Source organism: Zea mays, chromosome 1 (genome assembly GCF_902167145.1).
Source record: "Zea mays cultivar B73 chromosome 1, Zm-B73-REFERENCE-NAM-5.0, whole genome shotgun sequence".
Lineage (NCBI taxonomy): Eukaryota > Viridiplantae > Streptophyta > Magnoliopsida > Poales > Poaceae > Zea > Zea mays.
Window position 1 is genome coordinate 194,655,256 of NC_050096.1, and position 24,372 is coordinate 194,679,627.

General features: G+C 43.8%; 1 protein-coding gene, 1 long non-coding RNA gene and 1 other non-coding gene across 3 annotated transcripts; all 3 read left to right on the plus strand.

The window, feature by feature from the left end:
- Window positions 1-545: 545 nt before the first annotated feature.
- LOC103642362 (uncharacterized) lies at window positions 546-5,851 on the plus strand. The gene is made up of 6 exons (XR_002266304.3): window positions 546-2,438; window positions 2,528-3,742; window positions 3,859-4,178; window positions 4,273-4,343; window positions 4,806-5,324; window positions 5,428-5,851. It is a non-coding gene; the product is annotated as an uncharacterized lncRNA (long non-coding RNA).
- Window positions 5,852-6,388: 537 nt separating this feature from the next.
- On the plus strand, window positions 6,389-10,015 carry LOC100283783 (SNF1-related protein kinase regulatory subunit beta-2). The gene is made up of 3 exons (NM_001369885.1): window positions 6,389-6,543; window positions 9,335-9,385; window positions 9,472-10,015. The coding sequence occupies exons 2-3, from the start codon at window positions 9,359-9,361 to the stop codon at window positions 9,778-9,780; spliced, it is 336 nt and encodes a 111-aa protein (NP_001356814.1). The 5' UTR covers window positions 6,389-6,543; window positions 9,335-9,358; the 3' UTR covers window positions 9,781-10,015.
- Window positions 10,016-10,262: 247 nt separating this feature from the next.
- TRNAE-CUC (transfer RNA glutamic acid (anticodon CUC)) lies at window positions 10,263-10,335 on the plus strand. Its single transcript has one exon. It is a non-coding gene; the product is annotated as a tRNA-Glu (tRNA).
- The last annotated feature ends 14,037 nt before the right edge of the window (window positions 10,336-24,372 follow it).

Sequence of the window (24,372 nt, forward strand, 5' to 3'; positions counted from 1 at the left end):
TTTATACCTAGTTTCATCTCCATGAAACTCATTTCATCTCTCTCATAATAAATAGGTTGTTATGTCACCAGATTTGAAGATGTGTCACAATATTTAATGATAATGAAACTCCCACCGAAAATGTCCTAAATGTAGATTGTTTCGAATTACTTGGCGTCATGGCGTGGGTTTGTTTCGAGTTCTCACTTGTGTGGATTTGACACACTATCAGATTTAACCTGGTCTCTGATGTACTTGGTGTTAACTAACCTATGATCAATGGTTATACCATAAAGATGACTTATAATTTAGAACGGAAGGGTACTAGCCACTAATAATGTTTCATTAAGATAATAGATATGAAATCAACAAGAATAAAAAAATAAAAGGAAGATGAAGAATATTATAAGCAGAAAATCCCAAATCTCTACTACTCTATATGTTACCAACGTAGGCGTGCACACTGCCGCGCGTTCTGCCACCCGCATGGCAACCCGCAGCCCGCAACGCCCGCAAATCCTTCCATCCATGGCGCCGTTACTGCAATTCCCCCCCGCGATCCACGCTCCCTCCATTACCCACGCGATCCGCGCTCCCTCCATTGCCACCGCGATGCCGCCTTCCCAGGAACCCTTCCATCCATGGCGTCGTTGCTGTAAGTGCCCCCCATACCGCCATTCCTACCGCCCACGCCTTCAATGGAAGTCCACGACCCCTAGAGACGCCGACCCTGCCCCCGTCCAGCCTGCGCCTCTGCCATCCTCGCGCACATGGCGAGGGAGTGCCCCCGTCCCAGTCCTGCTCGCGATCCTCGCCTCCCCTTTCTATTTCCCTAGCCGCGCAGGAGCTGGGAGCCCCGATCCCCGCCTCCAACATCGCTCCCCCATTCCCCATCACCCACCGGTCGCTACACGCCTCGCGCCTCGCCACGAAGTCGTTCTCCCTCGCGCCTGTGTCGAGCCGAACCACCCGTCAAAGAACAAGGCGCAGCGGAACGCCGACGACGAGAGAGCGGGAAGGACGCCCCCACAGCGGGGGTGGGGGTCGACGAGGTGGCTGACGGGACCGTCGAGCATGTAGGGATCTCCACACGCAGGGGAGTGGCGAGGCCGCCGCAGCGAGGGTGGGGGCTGAGGCGACGTTTTACGGGCCTAGCGAGCAGGCGGGGATCTCTGTCGTCATCCCGGGATGCTTCTCCGAGAAGCGGCCTGGTGCGCGTGCGTCCCGCTCCTCTTCCTTCCTATTCACTTTTTTACTGTGCATCAAATGCTCTACTGTTGTGTTGGCATCTGCTGCGATCGCCTTGAATTCGCTCATGCTGCAAGAGTCAGCAGCTGCGGTGGAGCTGCCCTTGCTGCTGACTTGAGTTTTGAGAGATGTGACATCAGGTGCCTTCGTGGTTCCTTGTTCGCTGGTTACAGCTATACTTTATCAAGTCTGCTAGCAGCGACCGATGCCTCCTTCACGTTGGCTTGTTTGGGATGGTTTAGCAGCATTTACACTGCCTTGACCACCGCCAGCAGTCATCTCCTATCTTTCCTTAGATGATCCATCCTCCCCGTCGTCACTGTCTGAGAATACTTCATCTTTATCATTGCTTCCAGTCCCCTTGTTGGATTCTGCAGGCGCAATACTATTTTCTTTCACAGCCGTGCTAGCCGAGGAATCAGCATCAGATTTATTATCAACTGCTCCAGGGGCTGTTTTTTTTTTGTTTTGGACAGGACTGCAATTCATTGGTAGGAATTTCTCTGTTGCAGTGTACGAACAAGTCAATTCTCCTATAGGTTTCAACATCACCTTTACTGGTTTGCTTAGCCTCACCACCGATATAGGTTTAGAATTTCCTATAATACAAACTAATTTCTGTGGGATTCTTCACGGCTATTCCATTATTTAGTTAGTAAGTAATATACAATTAGTTTGTCAGTTTGGTGGCTTTAATTTGCATATTCTTCTACCATGTTTTGGGAATATTACTAATCTATATTAACTCTTTGAAGCTTGTTGTAACAGAAAATATTCCACTAAAATTATCTTGGTCTTTTTTGTAAACAATTAATTTCTAAATTGTCACACAGTTTTGCATGGTACATACTTTCCTGGCACAGAGTTTCTTCCTGTCATGAACTTATCTTTTTATATTAATTTTAGAAATATACCACCTGCCTGTAACCCTCGGGTCAGTCCGTCCGCAGTAAGAGAATTGTATAAAAGGTCTATTTAGGTGACCCATGATATAATTTCTCAGATGAGTTTTTCTACTACAATAGTTTTATTGCCTAGGTGCAGCAATAATCAGTATTAAGCAATACATGATCAAGTTCAGTATTGCTACAATTAACTCTTAAATGTAGTTTTGTTTTACATATTATATCTCAAGTTAATTATCCTATCCATGTTGTCTTGTATTTTTGCGTTGAAGAGATGGAATGTTGGCAGAGAGAACATGCAGAGAGGTACAAATTAAGGTTCATCGAGATAGATTTGAAGGCTTTTTATTTCAGTGAAAATTGATGCTGACCAGTCACTTTTTTGTTTTGGACAGGACTGCAATTCATTGGTAGGAATTTCTCTGTTGATGTGTACGAACAAGTCAATTCTCCTATAGGTTTCAACATCACCTTTACTGGTTTGCTTAGCCTCGCCACCGATATATGTTTAGAATTTCATATAATACAAACTAATTTCTGTGGGATTCTTCACGGCTATTCCATTATTCAGTTAGTAAGTAATATACAATTAGTTTGTCAGTTTGGTGGCTTTAATTTGCATATTCTTCTACCATGTTTTGGGAATATTACTAATCTATATTAACTCTTTGAAGCTTGTTGTAACAGAAAATATTCCACTAAAATTATCTTGGTCTTTTTTGTAAACAATTAATTTCTAAATTGTCACACAGTTTTGCATGGTACATACTTTCCTGGCACAGAGTTTCTTCCTGTCATGAACTTATCTTTTTATATTAATTTTAGAAATATACCACCTGCCTGTAACCCTCGGGTCAGTCCGTCCGCAGTAAGAGAATTGTATAAAAGGTCTATTTAGGTGACCCATGATATAATTTCTCAGATGAGTTTTTCTACTACAATAGTTTTATTGCCTAGGTGCAACAATAATCAGTATTAAGCAATACATGATCAAGTTCAGTATTGCTACAATTAACTCTTAAATGTAGTTTTATTTTACATATTATATCTCAAGTTGATGATACAATATGTGGCTCCCAACAGTATGCTTAGTTTTGCATGTCTTGTGCCTGCTATTTTCTACCAACCATTTAAGTGTGTTTGTGATGAATAATTTTTAAGGCATCCTTACAAAATTCTGTTATTTGAAATTGCTACAACTCATAATGCTATGCAAACTAGCAGAATGCAGTGGTTAATTTTGTATAGAAATGAGCAACCTATGTTACATCAATTATTGTGTGTCAGTTCTAAATTTCACATTCCACTAATATGCATCGTCTTCTTTTAATTTTGGTGTTCCATAAGCAACCTATTTTGTTGTTATTTACTAAATATGAGCATATCTTTTGATTCTTATTAATCATGATTTGACACCTGTGTATTATAGGAAAAACTGTTGGGAGTTTGGAAGACATGATTATTTCTATGGTGTTTGCATTTTTAGATTAGTGAAATTTATAGAAACGTTGAAGTGTCAAGTTATTTCTGGGTGTGCTTTCTCGTCCTTTGGCGGTAGAGTATAGTGCTTGCTTATTTGGTGCAAACGCCATGAAGTCCCTATTGAGAAGGTATGCAATTTCTGGTTCTAACAATATTTGTTTTTCTCCAAATTCCCCTGTTGCAAATGCCTGCAGTTATTGAACATGCTGTTCTGCTAACAGATTTTCAATAAATCTCTTCTTAGGAAATTTGTATGGGCAATGGACATTGACTCGGAATTCAGATTCTAGGAGAGCATTGGCACGTTATTTGCCTCTGTTAATTTCAAGAAAAACATGACAAGTTAATTTCAACAATGCACGTTATTCACCAAACCACACCTTATCCAGGGAACAATGGAGTTATTGATGGCCATAGCTTGGTATGGTGGCATTGGTTGCGCTCCTATGAGCTGAACCATAGCCGACCCAACCTTCTGGAGTTCTTGTATTCTGAAGATATTGTGATCTCAAACTTGACGTTCTTAAATCCACCAGCCTAGAGCATACATCTGGTGTACTGCAGGTGCAACGCAATTAACTTAGCTCTGTGCATAAGGTGTGGTTTGGTGAATATTAGCTACATATGTACTAAAGCATAGTGTCTTTGTATTCTCCAGTAATGTAAAGGTCCACAATGTGACGATTGAGACCTCGCTGGACGCTCCACTCACTGATGGCATAGTTCCAGGTATGATTTTTTTTCTAGGCTGAATGGACCTTTTTATGATTTATTTTCTTACAGCATAGATATTTGAATTCATTCTTGATGGTAGGCTGGTATTATTTAGTGATTTAGTTCTGAATGCAGCAAAAAACATCTTGATCTCTGAAGAAAACTTATTCTCCTTTTCCATTTCTTGTTGTACTTGGTAGCATAAAAACCTGAATAATATGCCCTAACTGTTGCCCCATATGCTTAACAAATAATCTGAACCACTCTTACTTTGTAACTCTTAAAATGCACTAGACAGCGATGTCGAGAAGTTTTTAATCATCCCACTAATTATCTGTTCTTGCTCCATATTCATATTCAAACTTATGTATCAAGGACAACACCATAATTGTCAGCCATGAAGTTATCTCGCTGAAAAACAGATGGGACAGGTATAGCATTGCCTTTGGGAGGCTTACCACTTCTATCATCTTTCAGAGCCGCTCTTGCATTTGGGAGTGAGATGTCTGGCGGAATCTTAGACATCCATGTTGACCACCTCTGGATCCATGACTCCTCCAAGGGTATTTCTTTCAGACCTCACCGACCGTGGGGGTTACATAGAAGACGTGGTATCAACAGATGCTTGGAAAGTTTTCTGTCGCCAAATGGGAAACAAGATATTGTAGGCCTGGAGCCGTGAAACAACGACACCGCAAGACTGTACAACAGCTTCAGGTGAGCAGCCATCTATGAGCAGCCCTCCTGCCATTGAGGCCTGTGCTGGCAACGACGGAAGCCATTTGGTGGGATCTCAGCCAGATGCTACGCCATATGCTTCTACCAGCACAACGCAGAGGATGAGTTCCGAAGCATTAGCAAGCCAGCAATGTGGATCACTACCACAAATTTCGATAAATCGAGCTGAACGTACCCTTGAGATGAAGGGCAGCCCCAATAATCTTCACTGACACCCAGGCATGCAGCAAACTACGAATGGTTTCAATGATGTTCCAGGTGCCAAACCAGACTCTTAACTACACTTGTACGGTTAATGTTCCATTTCTCATGACCATTTTAGTTCAAAGTTCATGACCTTTGTGTGTCTGTCTTTTTTCAGGACCAATGATGTTCCCACATGTGGCTCAACTGGTGGTGAATCAGATGCAGACACATACGGCTGATTGATAATGTTGTGTGTGTGCCGGGGGGGGTCGGGTCGCCTTTGATCCGTCGCGCCTCAACCTGGGGCTGCAACTGTGAGCCTGTTGTGTAATTGCTTAAGTAGTTATTAGGATGATAGCGTGCATAGATGTGTTGGGTGGATGCTGTAACAGCGGTGACCGGTGAGTTGCGATTCTGAATGTGTAGCAGAAAAACCACAACCGAAATGAAACATCTGTATAGATTATCGAGGATTTTTTAGCATGAAACCGTGCGAATCAGTTTGTCTATTGTCTGTATGGTTTATATATAGACATCAAACTGACGGTGTTCCCGGACTGCTTAATCTCTGCTGCCAGTAACATGATTAGGAGTGACAAGAGAGGCCATGCTTGTTTAGAGCAAAATCAGCCATGCACCAAATAACAAGTGAGGTTGGTGCTTTCTATCTCAACTATGATGGTTTAATCGCTGGATCTTATCTTCATTACTACATAGTTAGATCCTTTAATATTTGGTGCATGGCTGATTTTTGTCACTCATTACCTAGATCAACTCACTTGTTATGATTGTTGAGTTGTTTTTTGATAACATCACTAAACAATGTCATATCCGTGTATAAGTGTCCCCGTTGCAACGCACGGGCATATGCCCTTCACCCAATCACTTGCAGCTTAAAGGGCATCTGAATTAGTGGTTTTAAGGTATTAACATTACAATTTTTGGTACATCTCAATATTGTCTCATGTGCATTGGGTGAAGGATTTTATCGTATTGATTCCGTAGCAACGCACGGGCATATACCTAGTGAATTATGAAAAAAGGCTAGAGGAAGGCCCGTGGCCTGTGGGCGGCCTGGCGCGCTCTTTCTGACGCCGTCGATGCATAACCCGCATCCCCCTTCCGCGGCATCCATCGTCGGCTCCTCGTGCGTTGTCTCTCTCTCTCTCTGTCTCTCTCTCTCTCGTCCCCCTCGCTCTCAGACGACCGGTGGGCCGCCGCCGCCGACGCCGCAATAAGCCAGGTGCTGAGGCTCTTGTTGGTCTCTTCGCCAGCGAGGAGCACCCAGCAGGTACTCCCACCCGTCCTCCTCCCTTCTCTTCATGCTGCGCGAAGCTGAACACTGAAACCCTAATCTAAAGCTATTTAGCTATTTTACAAGCTTCCGAACTTCGATGTTTTTGCAAAAATTACTGGGTGCACATGTGTACACCGATGTTCCTTTACTGGATCCGCCCCTGCGGTGAAGCTCCAGCAAGGAGCAGCCCATACCCTGCGGTGGCACATGGGGAAGTATGTGGCTGGTTTTGTGATACTTATCATGTTTGCCAAACAATCATCCAGATCCTAGACCTATGTGCACATAATTTCCTAGTCACTAATATTCATACGAAGATAATTTTCCTAAATTGCTGTTAGAAGAAGGAAAAATGAAGTAGATCAACCAACAAATCACAGAGCACGACACATAGATTTACGTGGAAAACCCTTTGATGCGAAGGGAAAAACCACGGGCTCTAGCCAGGCGAAACCTTCACTACACGTGGAGTGTTTACAGAACGCCATCCGTAGACGGTGGCTTACAAGAGGATAATGACGACGCGCAGCAAACCCTAATTAGGGTCACTAATATATACCGCGGGGGTCTCCGCCCCCCGCACCCCCTGCCGTGTAGGGCTGGGTCGGAGCGTAGCGATGCCAACAAGGCCTCTATATGCAGAATTTGGACCACAAACTCAACAATTGCCAAGCAGGCCCTTACAAAGGATAATTCATGTACTCAACTGCAATGTAAGTGGAGAGGGACTGCCATATACTGGACTGTGATACCTTGCCTGAAATATTTTCCTAGTATATGACCGTGACCTTTTCCCAAGTACTTTAGGCTAAAATTGATCTATTGGAATACCATTTGGATTCTTATTGTTGCTTCAAATCTTTTAGCCGTATGATCATCCCATTTAGTAATGTCCTAAGTTCAAAAATGATTGCTGGTGAAATGCCATTCAATTGCGTTTGATCTGTATGGGAACAGCAAAAGATCTGAATTTAATTTTGCCTAGAATTTTATCAAATCTGGATTCTGACATATCGAAGTCAATATGTATTCATAGTTTTATCTTCATCACAAAGCTTGCTGCTTTTTATGTAATTTCAGTTCTACTCGGTTCATAATTCATCTTATTACTTGCCCCCCCCCCCCCCCCCCCCACCCGGCGGTAAATGGTATGAATATACCATGCAATCTTGGTGGAGTGGATTACAAATATTATGCAAAATAAGACTACCTCCGCAAATTAGCCAGGTGGCTCTTAGTTTGTTCGGTAATTTAGCTACAAATTATCTTCCATTGTTTGTTTCTATTAGCATCCTGAATCTTGCAAGCAGTATCACTAAACAATTAGCGCAGAGACAAAATTGTAATGCTGACCGTGCTTTCATATACCTTTCTACTTGGCCATGGGTGGACCTGTGCTTTAGTTTTTTTTTTCTACCGATGATTGCTGTGCGCCAAGGCTCAACGAGTGGGACATGGTCGCTGGCGGTGGTTCCTACAAACAAAGTAGTATTGCCTGAGATAATACTGCAGATATCCAGATAATGGCCTACAGTTGCAGTACTCCCATGAGCAAGAAATATGTTTTAACTCATTCTAGAGATGGACAACGCAAAAACATATCCATCCATGAACTAATTGCATCAGAATCAAACTGCATAAGGGTGATGGTTATTAGGGATATGTGAAACATCGGTGTTATTCACAGTCCTACACGCAAACATGTGCATCCCCTACCCACTGCTAACAAGTAGAAAATGCTGATATTTACTCTGCTTGAGAAAAATGCACAATGAAAGATAGTTTTGGTATCCTATATAGTTTTACTCTACTTGACACCAATTCTAAAGGTAAGGTACGTTGCAGCATTAGTTCGGTTCGTTTCAGACTGGAAAAAAAAGAGAAATGGAAAATCAACCAGAACTGTCTCAGGAAAGATGGAAAAGAGACTTCGATTGGAAACTGTCTGCATCAGGAAAGGTGTGCTGATTGCGGTGTTAGGGGGAGGGACGCTGATTGACGGTGGGGGCCTGCAGGGGTAAATCAGCTACTATCACTGTCCAACAACAAAGAGCTATTACCAACCTGACCCTGTTATCGGATTTGTTTCAGTACAACAAGAAGTAAATGGACTGACCTTTTCGAATTATAAACATGTGGTGTATGTTTGTCTCTCAGAGAAATCTTATCATAGATTGTCTCTGACGATTCCAAAACCTGATAAACCTTATCACAGATTGTCTCTGATGATTCCAAAACCTAAAACAAAGAACGCACAGCTGAACATAGACTTGAAGTAACTACTACTCATGTAACGAAAAAGGTCTCATGAACACATACTGCAAGAGGTCGCGGGAGTACATAGAACCCAAGCACTAACAAGGTCTATAATCTTAAAAGCTTTCAAGACTTGTTGCAGTACACAGCAAAGCCAGATAATCTTAAAGTGAGACCGTCTCAACCTACACCAGATATAAATTCCATTCCAGTTAACTGCAAAGGAAAGTAATCACCACAATACAGGGACAAATAGAGTGTGTCTGACTTCGTAATGATGAGGAATAGAATCAATAGATTTCCAAATCTATGGATGAGTAGCACAAAGGACATCTACTTCCAGTTACATACAAATGACATCGAAACATTTAGTGAACGTGTGCAACACATGCAATCTGCAGTAGATGTTTCCGTAAAAAACCAATGAGGACCCTCAAGAGCCTATTAAGCATGATAGTTCATAGTCCAGATTCCTTTTTTGTCGTTAAATTCTTTACTAACATGAGCATGTTGTATTATCTCCCTCCAGGACAAGGCAACAGGCTGTTGGAATATGGACCAACAAGGCATGCATGACCATGTAAGGAGTTACATAACCTTGCATATATATGTACAGTGGGTACCAAAATTTCTGTGGCTAACTTATGGTTGCTAACCATGACCCAGGAAGGGGTCCACGTTGTTGGATTTGAAGTCCCGCCTTCACCGGATTCCAGCTACGACAACCCTGTTCCTGGGAATGAAGACGAAGGCCGGGAGCCCCCACTGATGCCACCTCATCTGCAGCACACGCTGCTGAGCTTCCCACCAAGCCAAGACGAGTCGAGCCCGCTGCCCCAGCCCCAGACCGTGGTTCTGAACCACCTTTACATCGAGAAAGAGAACACGAGGTCCATGGTTGCTCTGGGGATCACGCACCGGTTCAAGGCTAAGTTCGTGACCGTCGTGCTTTACAAGCCAGTGCTGAGGCGGTAGGGTGTGGTCGTGTGCCTGCGCTCCTGCTCCCTCTTCTCGCGCAGGATCGGTAATGGTAATGCCGTAATGGTAATGGTAATTGAACACCCCTTGGGTTGCAGCCCACCCCTTCCAGTTGTTGTTATTGTTGTTGTAGTGGTGCAGAAACGGGCGAGAACGTCATTTTCGAATGATTATTAGCCTTGTTGTACCTAATTTGGCTGCTGGTGGTGGCAGTGATGGTTTGGTTGGAGTAGTTTGCTTGTGATTTGGCACCATTCTTCTGTCGCTGCTGTTATGATTGCGGATGTGCCGGCTCTCTGCATTTTGACCGGTCAATCGGACAGTGCAATTGGACCGAGACGAGAGTACCTTCGCTCACAAATATTCCTGGGGTGGAGACATGTTGCACCATAGGAATATCAGAAAAATTCTATAGCTCTAATAGTTAGAGTACGTAAATAATATAATAAATAGCTTTGTGTTCTTTACTTTCCAACAACTCCGTTGTAGTCTAGTTGGTCAGGATACTCGGCTCTCACCCGAGAGACCCGGGTTCAAGTCCCGGCAACGGAAGACCTTTTTTTTTCCTACTCCGAATTTTGTAAAGTTATTGGGCTTATTTTGGGCCAATAGTCGAATCGGCCTGGTCGCATCTCGTTTGTTTCTTTTCTATTCAAGAATTAAAGTACTGCCAATTAGTAGTTAATGTAAATTTGGAGGCTCTTGCAATTTTAATGCAACATACTCATCTTGCTTGGACGAACGATCAGGAGTTAGAATGAGCACTTGCTTTACCGAGAGATGACTTCGCATTTACCAAAAATATAGAGTGAAAAGACGTGTAATAATCATTGGCAAGTGAGATGAGGGAGAGGGGATAAGAATTAAAAGATGAAAGAAAAACAAAGCAAATCAAATGTTTATGTATCTAGATTGAGACTGAAAGCTTGCAATGTTGAAGAAAAAAGTTGCAAGTTGGAATTGCCCATTCTGCCAACATTATAGTCTCTAAAGTCACAACGACACTCGTGCAGTCAACATTATTATCAGCATGGGGAGTGTCATACCTCCTAACGTTGTTGTTAGCACTCGAAAGAAAGCTATATACCTCGTTGTTTTGTTAAGATGCTCTCAGAGATCTTGTTTCAGGACACTGACTTTAGAGCTCACTATTTTCGAGGCTCTAGGGACCTCCCCCGGTTCCAACCAAGAGAGATCTTGGTCCAAGTGACAAATATATAAGATGACTCGGCTATAAAAAGACACGACGACCATCCAGGCCCCCTACACCCTATGAGGCCCGAGGCCCCTAACATCCTGGGACCTCCAAGAGAGAAATAATTTGAAGTCCCCAAGGCACTTTTGGCCACGTGGCACTCAAAAGATTAAGCCTCTCATCCTCCACATGTCATGGAGCATTTAAAAGTCCTTAGGGCCTCTTGTGTCCCAAGGCACTTATAAGTAAAAGCCCTCGAGGACTCTTGTATCATATACACTTATAAGTACAAGTTTTTAGGACATCTCGTGTTCCAAGGCACTTATAAACCTAAGGCCTCAGAGCCTCTTGTGTCCCGAAGCACTTAGAATCTAAGTCCCTAGGGCTCCTCATGTTCACGTGGAAATAATGTAATAGATGTTTGGGGGCCATATGTCCACTAGGCACTACCGGTGATTAGCCACCTGTGGCCTCTGATGACCTTATTGTCTTTGGAGCCCTTGATCTCGTTCATCGAGGGCAGCCGAGACCATGGTCCCCAAGGATGTTAAGGACTTAGGGAAGTTGAGTGTAAAACTGTCTCATGGCAGAATAATGTGTCAGGCCCATCTAAGACAATATAGCCTCGGGAGATGGACCCCACTTCTATGCACCCGATAATAGATCTATAACAAAATCTTCATGGATATGTCTCGAGCACAACTCATTAATGTGTGATGGGCGACATAACAAGCCTGTTGTACGCGCATCAATCCTGTAGCCACATGAAATGTACCGCAGAACACAATAAATGCAAAAAATACTACACCGGATACCGATTACATCAGTCAAGTGCCTCAGGCTTAGATGTCCATAGATGTAAGTCGTCATGCCTACCCTTGCGACCGGTATGACAAACACATCGGGGGATGAGTAGTGGATAGAGCCCTAGTACCGCAATAAATGCAAGAGATGACCTTAGGGTCGGCCACTTCTTCGCCCTCACATACACACACTCAAGGGGCAATGCAACTGTCGTCGAGGGACAAGATTTAAGACAAGATTTCTAGGGACACTATAATTGAAGACCATGCCTAGCCCTATCTGGATCTGCAGCAAACGTCATGGTGTACTCGATGAGTAGCATGCAACGCATGCCACTTGTTGATGCCTTTCCGGAGCGTCAAACACTCAACAAGAACCGTGGCGGTGCCCTCTGCACAGGGGCGGACGGTCCGCGCGCGGGGCCGGACGGTCCGCGGTCTGGTGCGAGGCGTGGTGGTACTCTCTACGCAGAGGCGGACTGTTCGTGGCCTGGGGCCGGACGGTCCGCGGCCTGGTGCGCGGCTAGGGCTTCTCTGCCTGACGGCCGGACGGTCCGCGCCCTGGGGGCCGGACGGTCCGCGCGTACGCAGAGGCGGCGGAAGTCGCCGGCGGCGCCTGGATCTCGCTCCCGGGAGGGACCCCGTCGGGGAGGAGAGATCCTAGGTGGTGTCTAGGCTCGGGCCGACCGACCTAGACTCCTCTAATCGACGTAGAGCCGAAGAGAGACGAAGAATTTGGGGATTGGATAGCTAAACCTAAACTAGACTAGAACTACTCCTAGGATAAAATGTAAATTGTATTGATTGAAGGTTCGATTCGTTGTTTCAAATCGACCGTAGACCTCTCTATTTATAGAGGAGGAGGGCTGGACCCGTTACAAACAAATTTCCGAGTGAATCCCGCGAATCTAGCTAACAACCGTAGCACAAAACTCGGAACCCTAAACTGCTCTGCGCACACGCGGACCGTCCGGCCCCCAGGCGCGGACCGTCTGGACCGCGGACAGTCCGGCCTCAGGGCCGGACCGTCCGCCCTGCTCAAAATGGGCTCCAACATATGCCCCCTGCCTTTTGGTGGAGCTAAGCGAACCAAAAGCATCTTAACACGATGTAATTACATCAGTTTTCTTAAGCATTCTGCCACATACTGGGATGATACTGCTTGAGGAAACGCCCATTCAAAGCCTTAGGCAAATCTTTGCCTTGTAATGTTTGTAGCAAATAGGCGTTGCCAGACATCAGTTGTTTTACTTTATAAGGACCCTCACAGCTTGGCGACCATTTCCCGAACTTCCGGTCTTTATTCCTTAGAGGCAGAATGGTCTTCCACACCAGGGCCCCTACTTGAAATGATTTTGCTTTGACTTTCTTGTTGTAGGCCTTGGCTACCATGATTTTGTCCTTTTCTATTGCTCCCAAAGCTATCATCCTCTTGTCGGTCACCTCATCAATATTATCCATCATTGAATTATAATAATCAGTAGCAGTTAGATCATTTTGTCTGGCGAACCTGACTGCATTCAAACTTATTTCCACAGGCAACACTGCTTCCTGCCCATAGACAAGCTCAAAAGGAGATACTTTAATAGCCCTATGTTTAGATATTATATGAGCCCATAAAGCTTCAGACAAAATCTTATGCCAATGTTTAGGATTATCAGATATCTTCTTTTTTATCAAATTAATCAATGTCCTATTACTAGACTCGGTCTGTCCATTGGCTTGAGCATAATATGGAGATGAATTAAGCAGCTTAATTCTGTATGATTCAGCAAATTCACGTACCTCCTTTGATATAAAAAAGTACCTTGATCTGTAGTCAAGGTCTGGGGAATGCCGAATCTATGAATAATATGCTCAGTTATGAACTCAATTACCTCCTTGTGCGTCATGTTCTTTAGAGCAACGACTTCAGTCCATTTGGTGAAATAGTCAGTGGCAACTAACACAAACTGATGCCCCTTTGATGATGAAGGATGAATTTCTCCAATAAAGTCTAATCCCCATCCTCTGAACGGCCAAGGCTTGATGATAGGATGTAATTCGGCTGCAGGGACCAACTGTAGGTCGCCGAATTTTTGACACACTTGACAACCCTTGTAGTACTTGAAACAATCAGCTATCATACTAGGCCAATAAAAACCAGACCTTCGCAACAACCACTTCATCTTTGGAGCTGATTGATGAGTACCACAAATTCCTTCATGTACTTCGGCCATGGCTAATATAGCATCATCTGGGCCCAAGCACTTGACCGTTCGGCGGTAAAGTTCATCACTCATCAAAACATACTTGAAAGCTGTTTGCTGAATGTTCTTATCTGTCCTGATATTGGGATTTCGTAAATAATTAAGTATAGGTGTCCTCCAATCACTTGCATCGGTTTCATTGTCAGCCGAATCGATTAAGAGAACATTTCTGGTAACCCCGGACGGTTCGGCGTCATCACGCGGACGGTCCACGACCTGGGAACTTGGCTCTGCACTGGTTATCAGATTTTCAGTTTTGTGAAATTTCCCTCTCTTTATCCGATAACCTGATGCATCTTGTGCCAAATCGTTAGCTCTATGATTCTCAACTCTAGAAATATGCCGAATATTGAATTCGTCAAAAGAATGGATTATGCTCCAACATTTCTCAAGGTAACTATTTAGAGTACCATCAAAACATTGATATTCTTCTAACACTTGTTGGACAACCAGCTGAGAATCACCAAATACCTTCACATGTTTTACTCCCATACCATTTAAAAGTTCTAAGCCGAATAGGAGGGCCTCATATTCAGCTTGATTATTAGTGCAATAAGTTTTCAATCGGCTAGAGAAGTCAAAGGAGACATTACTTGGTGAAACAAGCACAAAGCCAATTCCTTGCCCTTCATTGCAAACCGATCCATCAAAATATAAAGTCCAAGGAGTAATAGTGAGGTATGACATGTCTAGTTCATGAATATCATTAACCCGATGTTCTACAATGAAATCCGCTACGACTTGGCCTTTCATAGATTTCAATGGTTCATAGGCCAAGTCATATTCTATGAGTGCATAAGCCCACTTACCAATCCTACCATTCATAATTGGGTTATGCAACATGTATTTGATCACATCGGCTTGACCAGAAACAGTGCAATGACTAGACAGTAAATAACATCTACATTTGGTGCATGCATAAAACAAGCATAAACATAACTTTTCAATAAAAGTGTACCTTGTTTCCGCATCCACCAACCTTCGGCTTAGATATGTCACCACATGCTCCCTCCCCTCAGTTTCTTGTGTCAGAACAGCCCCATTAACCTTATCTTCAGCTGCAATGTATAATCTGAATGGTGCTCCTACTTGTGGTGCTTTTAACACGGGAGCCGAAGACAAGTATTTTTTAATGAGATCAAATGCTTCCTGCTGCTCTGCCCCCCAAGTGAATTCGGCATCATTCTTAAGCCGAAGGATAGGGGTGAAGGCATCAATCTTCCCAGCTAGGTTAGAAATAAACCTTCATAAATAATTCACCTTGCCGAGAAACTTCTGCACTTCGACCTTACAAGTCGGAGGTCCCACATTCCGAATAGACTTGATTCGGTCAGGGTCTATTTCTATACCATGTTCATGGATGACAAATCCTAAAAACTTACCAGCCGACACTCCAAAAGCACATTTACGTGGGTTCATTTTCAAACCATACCGACACATTTTATCAAAGGCTTTGCGCAAATCAGCTATATGAGGACTAAACTCAGCCGATTTGACTACAATATCATCAATGTAGACTTCCACAGTGTTTCCTAACAACTCATGGAAGATCAGATTCATAGCCATCTGATAAGTAGCACCAGCATTTTTAAGACCGAATGTCATGACAACCCATTCAAATAAACCAATGAAGCCTGGACATATAAAGGTCGTTTTAGACGTATCCTCTTCGGCCATGAAAATCTGGTTATATCCGGCATTACCATCAAGAAAGCTAATAATTCTATTTCCTGATGCATTATTGATTAATGTGTCGGCTATGGGCATGGGATATTGAGAGCACCTAGAGGGGGGGTGAATAGGTGATCCTGTGAAACTTAAACTTATAGCCACAAAAACTTGTTAAGTGTTAGCACAATAATCGCCAAGTGGCTAGAGATGAGTCTCAACAAAACACAATACCACAAAAGATCAACACAGAGAAGACACAGTGGTTTATCCCGTGGTTCGGCCAAGTACAAAACTTGCCTACTCCACGTTGTGGCGTCCCAACGGACGAGAGTTGCACTCAACTCCTCTCAAGTGATCCAATGATCAACTTGAATACCACAGTGTTATGCTTTTCCTTTCAATATCCTGTTTGCGAGGAATCTCCACAACTTGGAGTCTCTCGCCCTTACACTTGAGATTCACAAAGAAATACGGAGTAAGGGAGGGAAGCAACACACACAAATCCCCAGCAAAATGCGCACACACACGGCCAAGAATCGAGCTCAAAAGACTATCTCAAAGTTCTCACTAGAACAGAGCTTGAATCACTGCAAATGACAAACGAATGCGCAAAGACTGAGTGTGGATGATCAAGAATGCTCTAAGGTTGCTTGGTGTACTCCTCCATGCGCCTAGGGGTCCCTTTTATAGCCCCAAGGCAGCTAGGAGCCGTTGAGAGCAAATCTGGAAGGCCTTTCTTGCCTTCTGTCGTCGGGTGCACCGGACAGTCCGGTGCACACCGGACACTGTCCGGTGCCCAATTTCCTTCCTTAAATAGCGAAGCCGACCGTTGGCAGACTTGGAGCCGTTGGCGCACCGGACATGTCCGGTGCACACCGGACAGTCCGGTGCCCCCTTCTAGCCGTTGGCTCGGCCACGTGTCCCGCGCAGATCGCGCGGCCGACCGTTGGCCCGGCCGACCGTTGGCTCACCGGACAGTCCGGTGCACACCGGACAGTCCGGTGAATTTTAGCCGTACGCCGTCGGCGAATTCCCGAGAGCGCCGAGTTCACGCCGAGTCAGCCTGGCGCACCGGACACTGTCCGGTGCTCCCAGACTCAGCAGATTCTTGGCTGCTCGAGCCAAGACATTTCCAATTGGATTTTTCCTGTTTCCAGCACTTAGACACAATACATTAGTCCATAAAACAATGTACTAAGTCTAAGAAACATACCTTAATTCTTGATTTGTACTTTGTCCACCTTTTTACACTTAGGCACTTGTGTTGGACACTAAATCACCAAAACACTTAGAAATGGCCCAAAGGCACATTTCCCTTTCAATCTCCCCCTTTTTGGTGATTTATGCCAACACAACATAAAGCAAGTAGAACAAGTACAAAATCAAATCAAATAAGAACTCAAAATTGTTTTGATTCAATTTTGACATATATGGATCATCCTTTGCCACCACTTGGTTTGTTTTTGCAAATCAAACTCAAATCTCTATCTCTAAGTCAAACACACATGTTGAAGCATAAAGAGAGTCATTCCAAAAGAGATTGATTAAAGATTTCAAAAACTCCCCCCTTTTTTCCATAATCAACACTTCTCCCCACAAGAGACCAACTTTTGACAAAAGAGACAACAAAAATGATTTGACAAACCAAAAGCTCTATTCTACTGTTTTCAAAATCTCTCAAGTGGTAGCTGATCCATTTATCACTTTGGCCTTTATTTTCTCCCCCTTTGGCATCAAGCACCAAAACGGGATCAATCTTGGCCCCTTAACCCCATTGCCTCACCAAAATCTTCAACTAAGAGCAAATAGGCAATAAGAGTATAAAGATGAACTTGGAAGAGTTACTCTTTTCATCGGAGTGCAGTGGAAGTCTTGCATGGTCCAAGTCCACCTTTTTCCCTTTCAATTCTCCTTGGAGACTAAAACAACCGAACTCAAGTACATGGTTAGTCTCAAAGGGTCAAGTTGTAGCACAGCTCCCCCTAAATATGTGCTTCACTTGCAAACAGGACTTGCGAGGTCCAGGGAGTGTTTGTACAACTTGAGCACCATTATTAAGCAACAAAATGCATAAGGAATATGATCAAAGGCATAAACACATGTATGCTACAAATCAATCCAGGTTCCGCGAATCTAAGACATTTAGCTCACTACGCAACCTGCAAAAGGTCTTCTCATCTAGAGGCTTAGTGAAGATATCGGCTAGCTGGTTCTCAGTGCTAACATGAAATACTTCGATATCTCCCTTTTGCTGGTGGTCTCTCAAAAAGTGATGTCGGATGTCAATGTGCTTTGTGCGGCTGTGTTCAACAGGATTTTCCGCCATGCGGATAGCACTCTCATTATCACATAGGAGTGGGACTTTGCTCAGATTGTAGCCAAAGTCCCGGAGGGTTTGCCTCATCCAAAGTAGTTGCGCGCAACACTGTCCCGCGGCAACATACTCGGCCTCAGCGGTGGATAGGGCAACGGAGGTTTGTTTCTTAGAGTTCCACGACACCAGGGACCTTCCTAAGAATTGGCACGTCCCTGATGTACTCTTCCTATCGACCTTACATCCAGCATAGTCGGAATCTGAGTATCCAACCAAGTCAAAGGTCGACCCTTTTGGATACCAGAGCCCGAAACAAGGCGTAGCAACCAAATATCTTAAAATTCGCTTCACCGCCACTAAGTGACACTCCTTAGGATCGGATTGAAATCTAGCACACATGCATACGCTAAGCATAATATCCGGTCTACTAGCACATAAATAAAGTAACGACCCTATCATTGACCGGTATGCTTTTTGATCAACGGACTTACCTCCTTTGTTGAGGTCGGTGTGTCCGTCGGTTCCCATCGGAGTCTTTGCGGGCTTGGCATCCTTCATCCCAAACCGCTTTAGCAGATCTTGCGTGTACTTCGTTTGGGAGATGAAGGTGCCGTCCTTGAGTTGCTTCACTTGGAACCCAAGGAAGTAGTTCAACTCGCCCATCATCGACATCTCGAATTTCTGCGTCATCACCCTGCTAAACTCTTCACAAGACTTTTGGTTAGTAGAACCAAATATTATGTCATCGACATAAATTTGGCACACAAACAAATCACCATCACATGTCTTAGTAAAGAGAGTTGGATCGACTTTCCCAACCTTGAAAGCATTAACAATTAGAAAGTCTCTAAGGCATTCATACCATGCTCTTGGGGCTTGCTTAAGTCCATAGAGCGCCTTAGAGAGCTTACACACGTGGTCGGGGTACCGTTCATCCTCGAAGCCAGGGGTTGCTCCACGTACACCTCCTCCTTGATCGGCCCGTTGAGGAAAGCGCTCTTCACATCCATTTGGTACAACCTGAAAGAATGGTGAGCGGCATATGCTAGCAAGATGCGAATTGACTCTAGCCTAGCCACAGGAGCAAACGTCTCCTCAAAGTCCAAACCTGCGACTTGGGCATAACCTTTTGCCACAAGTCGAGCCTTGTTCCTAGTCACCACCCCGTGCTCGTCCTGTTTGTTGCGGAACACCCACTTGGTTCCCACAACATTTTGCTTGGGACGAGGCACCAGTGTCCAAACTTCATTGCGCTTGAAGTTGTTGAGTTCCTCCTGCATGGCTAACACCCAGTCCGGATCTAGCAAGGCCTCTTCTACCCTGAAAGGCTCAATAGAAGAGACAAAGGAGTAATGCTCACAAAAATTAACTAATCGAGTTCGAGTTGTTACTCCCTTGCTAATATCACCCAGAATTTGATCGACGGGATGATTCCTTTGAATCATTGCTCGAACTTGGGTTGGAGGTGCCGGTTGCGCTTCTTCCTCCATCACATGATCATCTTGTGCTCCCCTTGATCACACGCCTCCTGTTGATGAACCTGTTCATCGTCTTGAGTTGGGGGATGCACCGTTGTTGAGGGAGAAGGTTGATCTCGTTCATCTTGTTCCTGTGGCCGCACTTCTCCAATCGCCATGGTTCGTATAGCGGCCGTCGAAACATCTTCTTCATCTACATCATCACAATCAACAACTTGCTCTTTTGGAGAGCCATTAGTCTCATCAAATACAACGTCGCTAGAGACTTCAACCAAACCCGATGATTTGTTGAAGACTCTATACGCCTTTGTATTTGAGTCATAACCTAACAAAAACCCTTCTACAGCTTTGGAAGCAAACTTAGAATTTCTACCCTTCTTCACTAGAATGTAGCATTTGCTCCCAAATACACGAAAGTAAGATACATTGGGTTTGTTACCGGTTAGAAGCTCATAGGACGTCTTCTTGAGGAGGCGGTGAAGGTAGACCCTGTTGATGGCGTGACAAGCCGTGTTCACGGCTTCCGACCAAAAGCACTCGGGGGTCTTGAACTCTCCAAGCATCGTCCTCGCCATATCAATGAGTGTCCTGTTTTTCCTCTCTACCACACCATTTTGTTGTGGTGTGTAGGGAGTGGAGAACTCGTGCTTGATCCCTTCCTCCTCAAGGAACTCCTCCACTTGAAGGTTCTTGAACTCGGATCCGTTGTCGCTCCTTATCTTCTTCACCTTGAGCTCAAACTCATTTTGAGCTCTCCTGAGGAAGCGCTTGAGGGTCCCTTGGGTTTCAGACTTATCCTGCAAAAAGAACACCCAAGTGAAGCGGGAAAAGTCATCAACAATAACTAGACCATACTTACTCCCTCCTATGCTCAGATAGGCGACAGGTCCGAAGAGGTCCATATGCAGCAGCTCCAGGGGTCTTGAAGTGGTCATCACATTCTTGCTGTGATGCGCTCCTCCCACTTGTTTACCTGCTTGACAAGCTGCACAAGGTCTATCTTTTTCGAATTGCACGTTAGTCAAACCTATCACGTGTTCTCCCTTTAGAAGCTTGTGAAGGTTCTTCATCCCCACATGTGCTAAGCGGCGATGCCACAGCCAGCCCATGCTAGTCTTAGCTATTAAGCATGCATCTAGACCGACCTCTTCTTTTGCAAAATCAACTAAATAAAGTTTGCCGTCTAATACACCCTTAAAAGCTAGTGAACCATCACTTCTTCTAAAGACAGACACATCTACATTTGTAAATAGACAGTTATACCCCATGTTGCATAATTGACTAACAGATAGCAAATTATATCCAAGAGACTCTACTAAAAACACATTAGATATGGAGTGCTCATTAGAAATTGCAATTTTACCTAACCCTTTTAGCATGCCTTGATTCCCATCACCGAATATAATTGAATCTTGGGAATCCTTATTCTTGACGTAGGAGGTGAACATCTTCTTCTCCCCCGTCATATGGTTTGTGCATCCGCTATCAATAATCCAGCTTGAACCCCCGGATGCATAAACCTGCAAGGCAAATTTAGGCTTGGGTCTTAGGTACCCAACTCATGTTGGGTCCTATAAGGTTAGTGCAAATATCCTTAGGGACCCAAATGCAAGTTTTGTCTCCCTTGCATTTTGCCCCTAACTTCCTAGCAATTATTTTCCTATCCTTTCTACAAATAGCAAAGGAAGCATTTAAAGCACAATAAATTGTAGAAGGTTCATTCACTACTTTCCTAGGAGCATGAATAATATTCTTTTTAGGCACATGATGAATAGCATTTCTCCTAGACATATTTCTACCATGCATATAGGAAGAACTAGAAGCAAACATGGCATGAGAGTCAAAATCATCATAAGCATTATGATTCCTATAAGCATTTCTAGTTTGTCTCCTATCATGATACATAAAAGCATGGTTCCTTTTAGTACTACTTGCCATAGGGGCCTTCCCTTTCTCCTTGGCGGAGATGGGAGCCTTATGGCTTGTTAAGTTCTTGGCTTCCCTCTTGAAGCCAAGTCCATCCTTAATTGAGGGGTGTCTACCAATCGTGTAGGCATCCCTTGCAAATTTTAGCTTATCAAAATCATTCTTGCTAGTCTTAAGTTGAGCATTAAGACTAGCCAATTCATCATTAAGCTTGGAAATTGAAACTAGGTGTTCACTACACGCATCAATGTCAAAGTCTTTACACCTAGTACAAATTACAACATGTTCTACACAAGAATTGGATTTATTTGCCACTTCTAATTTAGCATTTAAATCATTGTTGACACCTTCTAAAGTAGAAATGGTTTCATGACAAGTAGATAGTTCAAAAGAAAGCATTCCATTTCTCTTAATCTCTAATGCAAGTGATTTTTGTGCTTCTACAAATTTGTCATGTTCTTCATACAACAAATCCTCTTGCTTTTCTAAAAGCCTATTCTTATCATTCAAGGCATCAATCAATTCATTAATTTTATCTATCTTAGATCTATCTAAGCCCTTGAACAAGCATGAATAATCTATGTCATCATCATCACTAGACTCATTATCACTAGAAGAAGTATAAGTGGAGTCTTGAGTACTCACCTTCTTCTCCCTTGCCATAAGGCATGTGTGATGCTCGTTGGGGAAGAGGGATGACTTGTTGAAGGCAGTGGCGGCGAGTCCTTCATTGTCGGAGTCAGACGAGGAGCAGTCCGAATCCCACTCCTTGCCGAGATGAGCTTCGCCCTTTGCCTTCTTATAATTCTTCTTCTCCCTCTTGTTCCCTTGGTCTTGATCACTATCATTGTCAGGACAGTTAGCAATAAAATGACCAAGCTTACCGCATTTGAAACATGAGCGCTTTCCCTTGGTCTTGGTCTTGCTTGGTTGTCCCTTGCGATCTTTTAGCGCCGTCTTGAATCTTTTGATGATGAGGGCCATCTCTTCATCATTAAGTCCGGCCGCCTCAATTTGCGCCACCTTGCTAGGTAGCGCCTCCTTGCTCCTTGTTGCCTTGAGAGCAATGGATTGAGGCTCATGGATTGGACCATTCAATGCGTCGTCCACGTACCTTGCCTCCTTGATCATCATTCGCCCGCTTACAAATTTTCCAAGAACTTCTTCGGGCGACATCTTGGTGTACCTAGGATTTTCACGAATATTGTTCACCAAATGAGGATCAAGAACGGTAAAGGACCTTAGCATTAGGCGGACGACGTCGTGGTCCGTCCATCGCGTGCTTCCGTAGCTCCTTATTTTGTTGATAAGGGTCTTGAGCCTGTTGTAAGTTTGGGTTGGCTCTTCTCCCCTTATCATTGCGAATCGTCCAAGCTCGCCCTCCACCAACTCCATTTTAGTGAGCATGGTGATGTCGTTCCCTTCGTGAGAGATCTTGAGGGTGTCCCATATCTGCTTGGCGTTGTCCAGGCCGCTCACCTTATTGTACTCTTCCCTGCACAAAGATGCTAATAGAACAGTAGTAGCTTGTGCATTTCTATGGATTTGTTCATTTATAAGCATAGGGCTATCCGAGCTATCAAATTTCATTCCATTCTCTACAATCTCCCATATGCTTGGATGGAGAGAGAATAAGTGACTACGCATTTTGTGACTCCAAAATCCGTAGTCTTCCCCATCGAAGTGTGGAGGTTTGCCAAGAGGAATGGAAAGCAAATGCGAATTCGAACTATGTGGAATACGAGAATAATCAAATGAAAAGTTCGAATTGACCGTCTTCCTGTAGTCGTTGTCGTCGTCCTTTTGGGAAGAAGTCGACTCATCGCTATCGTCGTAGTAGACGATCTCCTTGATGCGCCTTGTCTTCTTCTTCTTCCCATCTTTACGCTTGTGGCCCGAGCCCGAGTCAGTAGGCTTGTCATCCTTCGGCTCGTTGACGAAGGACTCCTCCTTGTCGTTGATCACGATTCCCTTCCCCTTAGGATCCATCTCTTCGGGCGATTAGTCCCTTCTTGAAGAGAACGGTTCTGATACCAATTGAGAACACCTAGAGGGGGGGGGTGAATAGGTGATCCTGTGAAACTTAAACTTATAGCCACAAAAACTTGTTAAGTGTTAGCACAATAATCGCCAAGTGGCTAGAGATGAGCCTCAACAAAACACAATACCACAAAAGATCAACACAGAGAAGACACAGTGGTTTATCCCGTGGTTCGGCCAAGTACAAAACTTGCCTACTCCACGTTGTGGCGTCCCAACGGACGAGAGTTGCACTCAACTCCTCTCAAGTGATCCAATGATCAACTTGAATACCACAATGTTATGCTTTTCCTTTCAATATCCTGTTTGCGAGGAATCTCCACAACTTGGAGTCTCTCGCCCTTACACTTGAGATTCACAAAGAAATACGGAGTAAGGGAGGGAAGCAACACACACAAATCCCCAGCAAAATGCGCACACACACGGCCAAGAATCGAGCTCAAAAGACTATCTCAAAGTTCTCACTAGAACAGAGCTCGAATCACTGCAAATGACAAACGTGTAATACTCAAAATGGTGTACAAGAAATACATAGAGGAACTCCTTATTTTATGTGCCATATTTGCATCATAAAAAGAGCACACATATAATTGAGAGTGATTAATTAAAACAATGATACTAAAATTAAAATATATATATATATATACATCATGTTGAGTTTTATGTGTGTGCATTTGTTAGTAATAAGATATTTTTTTTATACATTGATGTCCAAAATAAAATTTAGACTTAAGAGTTAAATTTTAGAATTGGAGAAAGAAAAGAAAATATATACAAAATAAATATTATGAATAGGGTAATAATAGTATGTCAAAATTATACTCTTAATCCAAGGAAGAATTAACACATGGTTGAATTTGAATTTGAATTCAAATAAAAAGGAAAAACAAATCAGGAAAAGAAATAAAAAGGT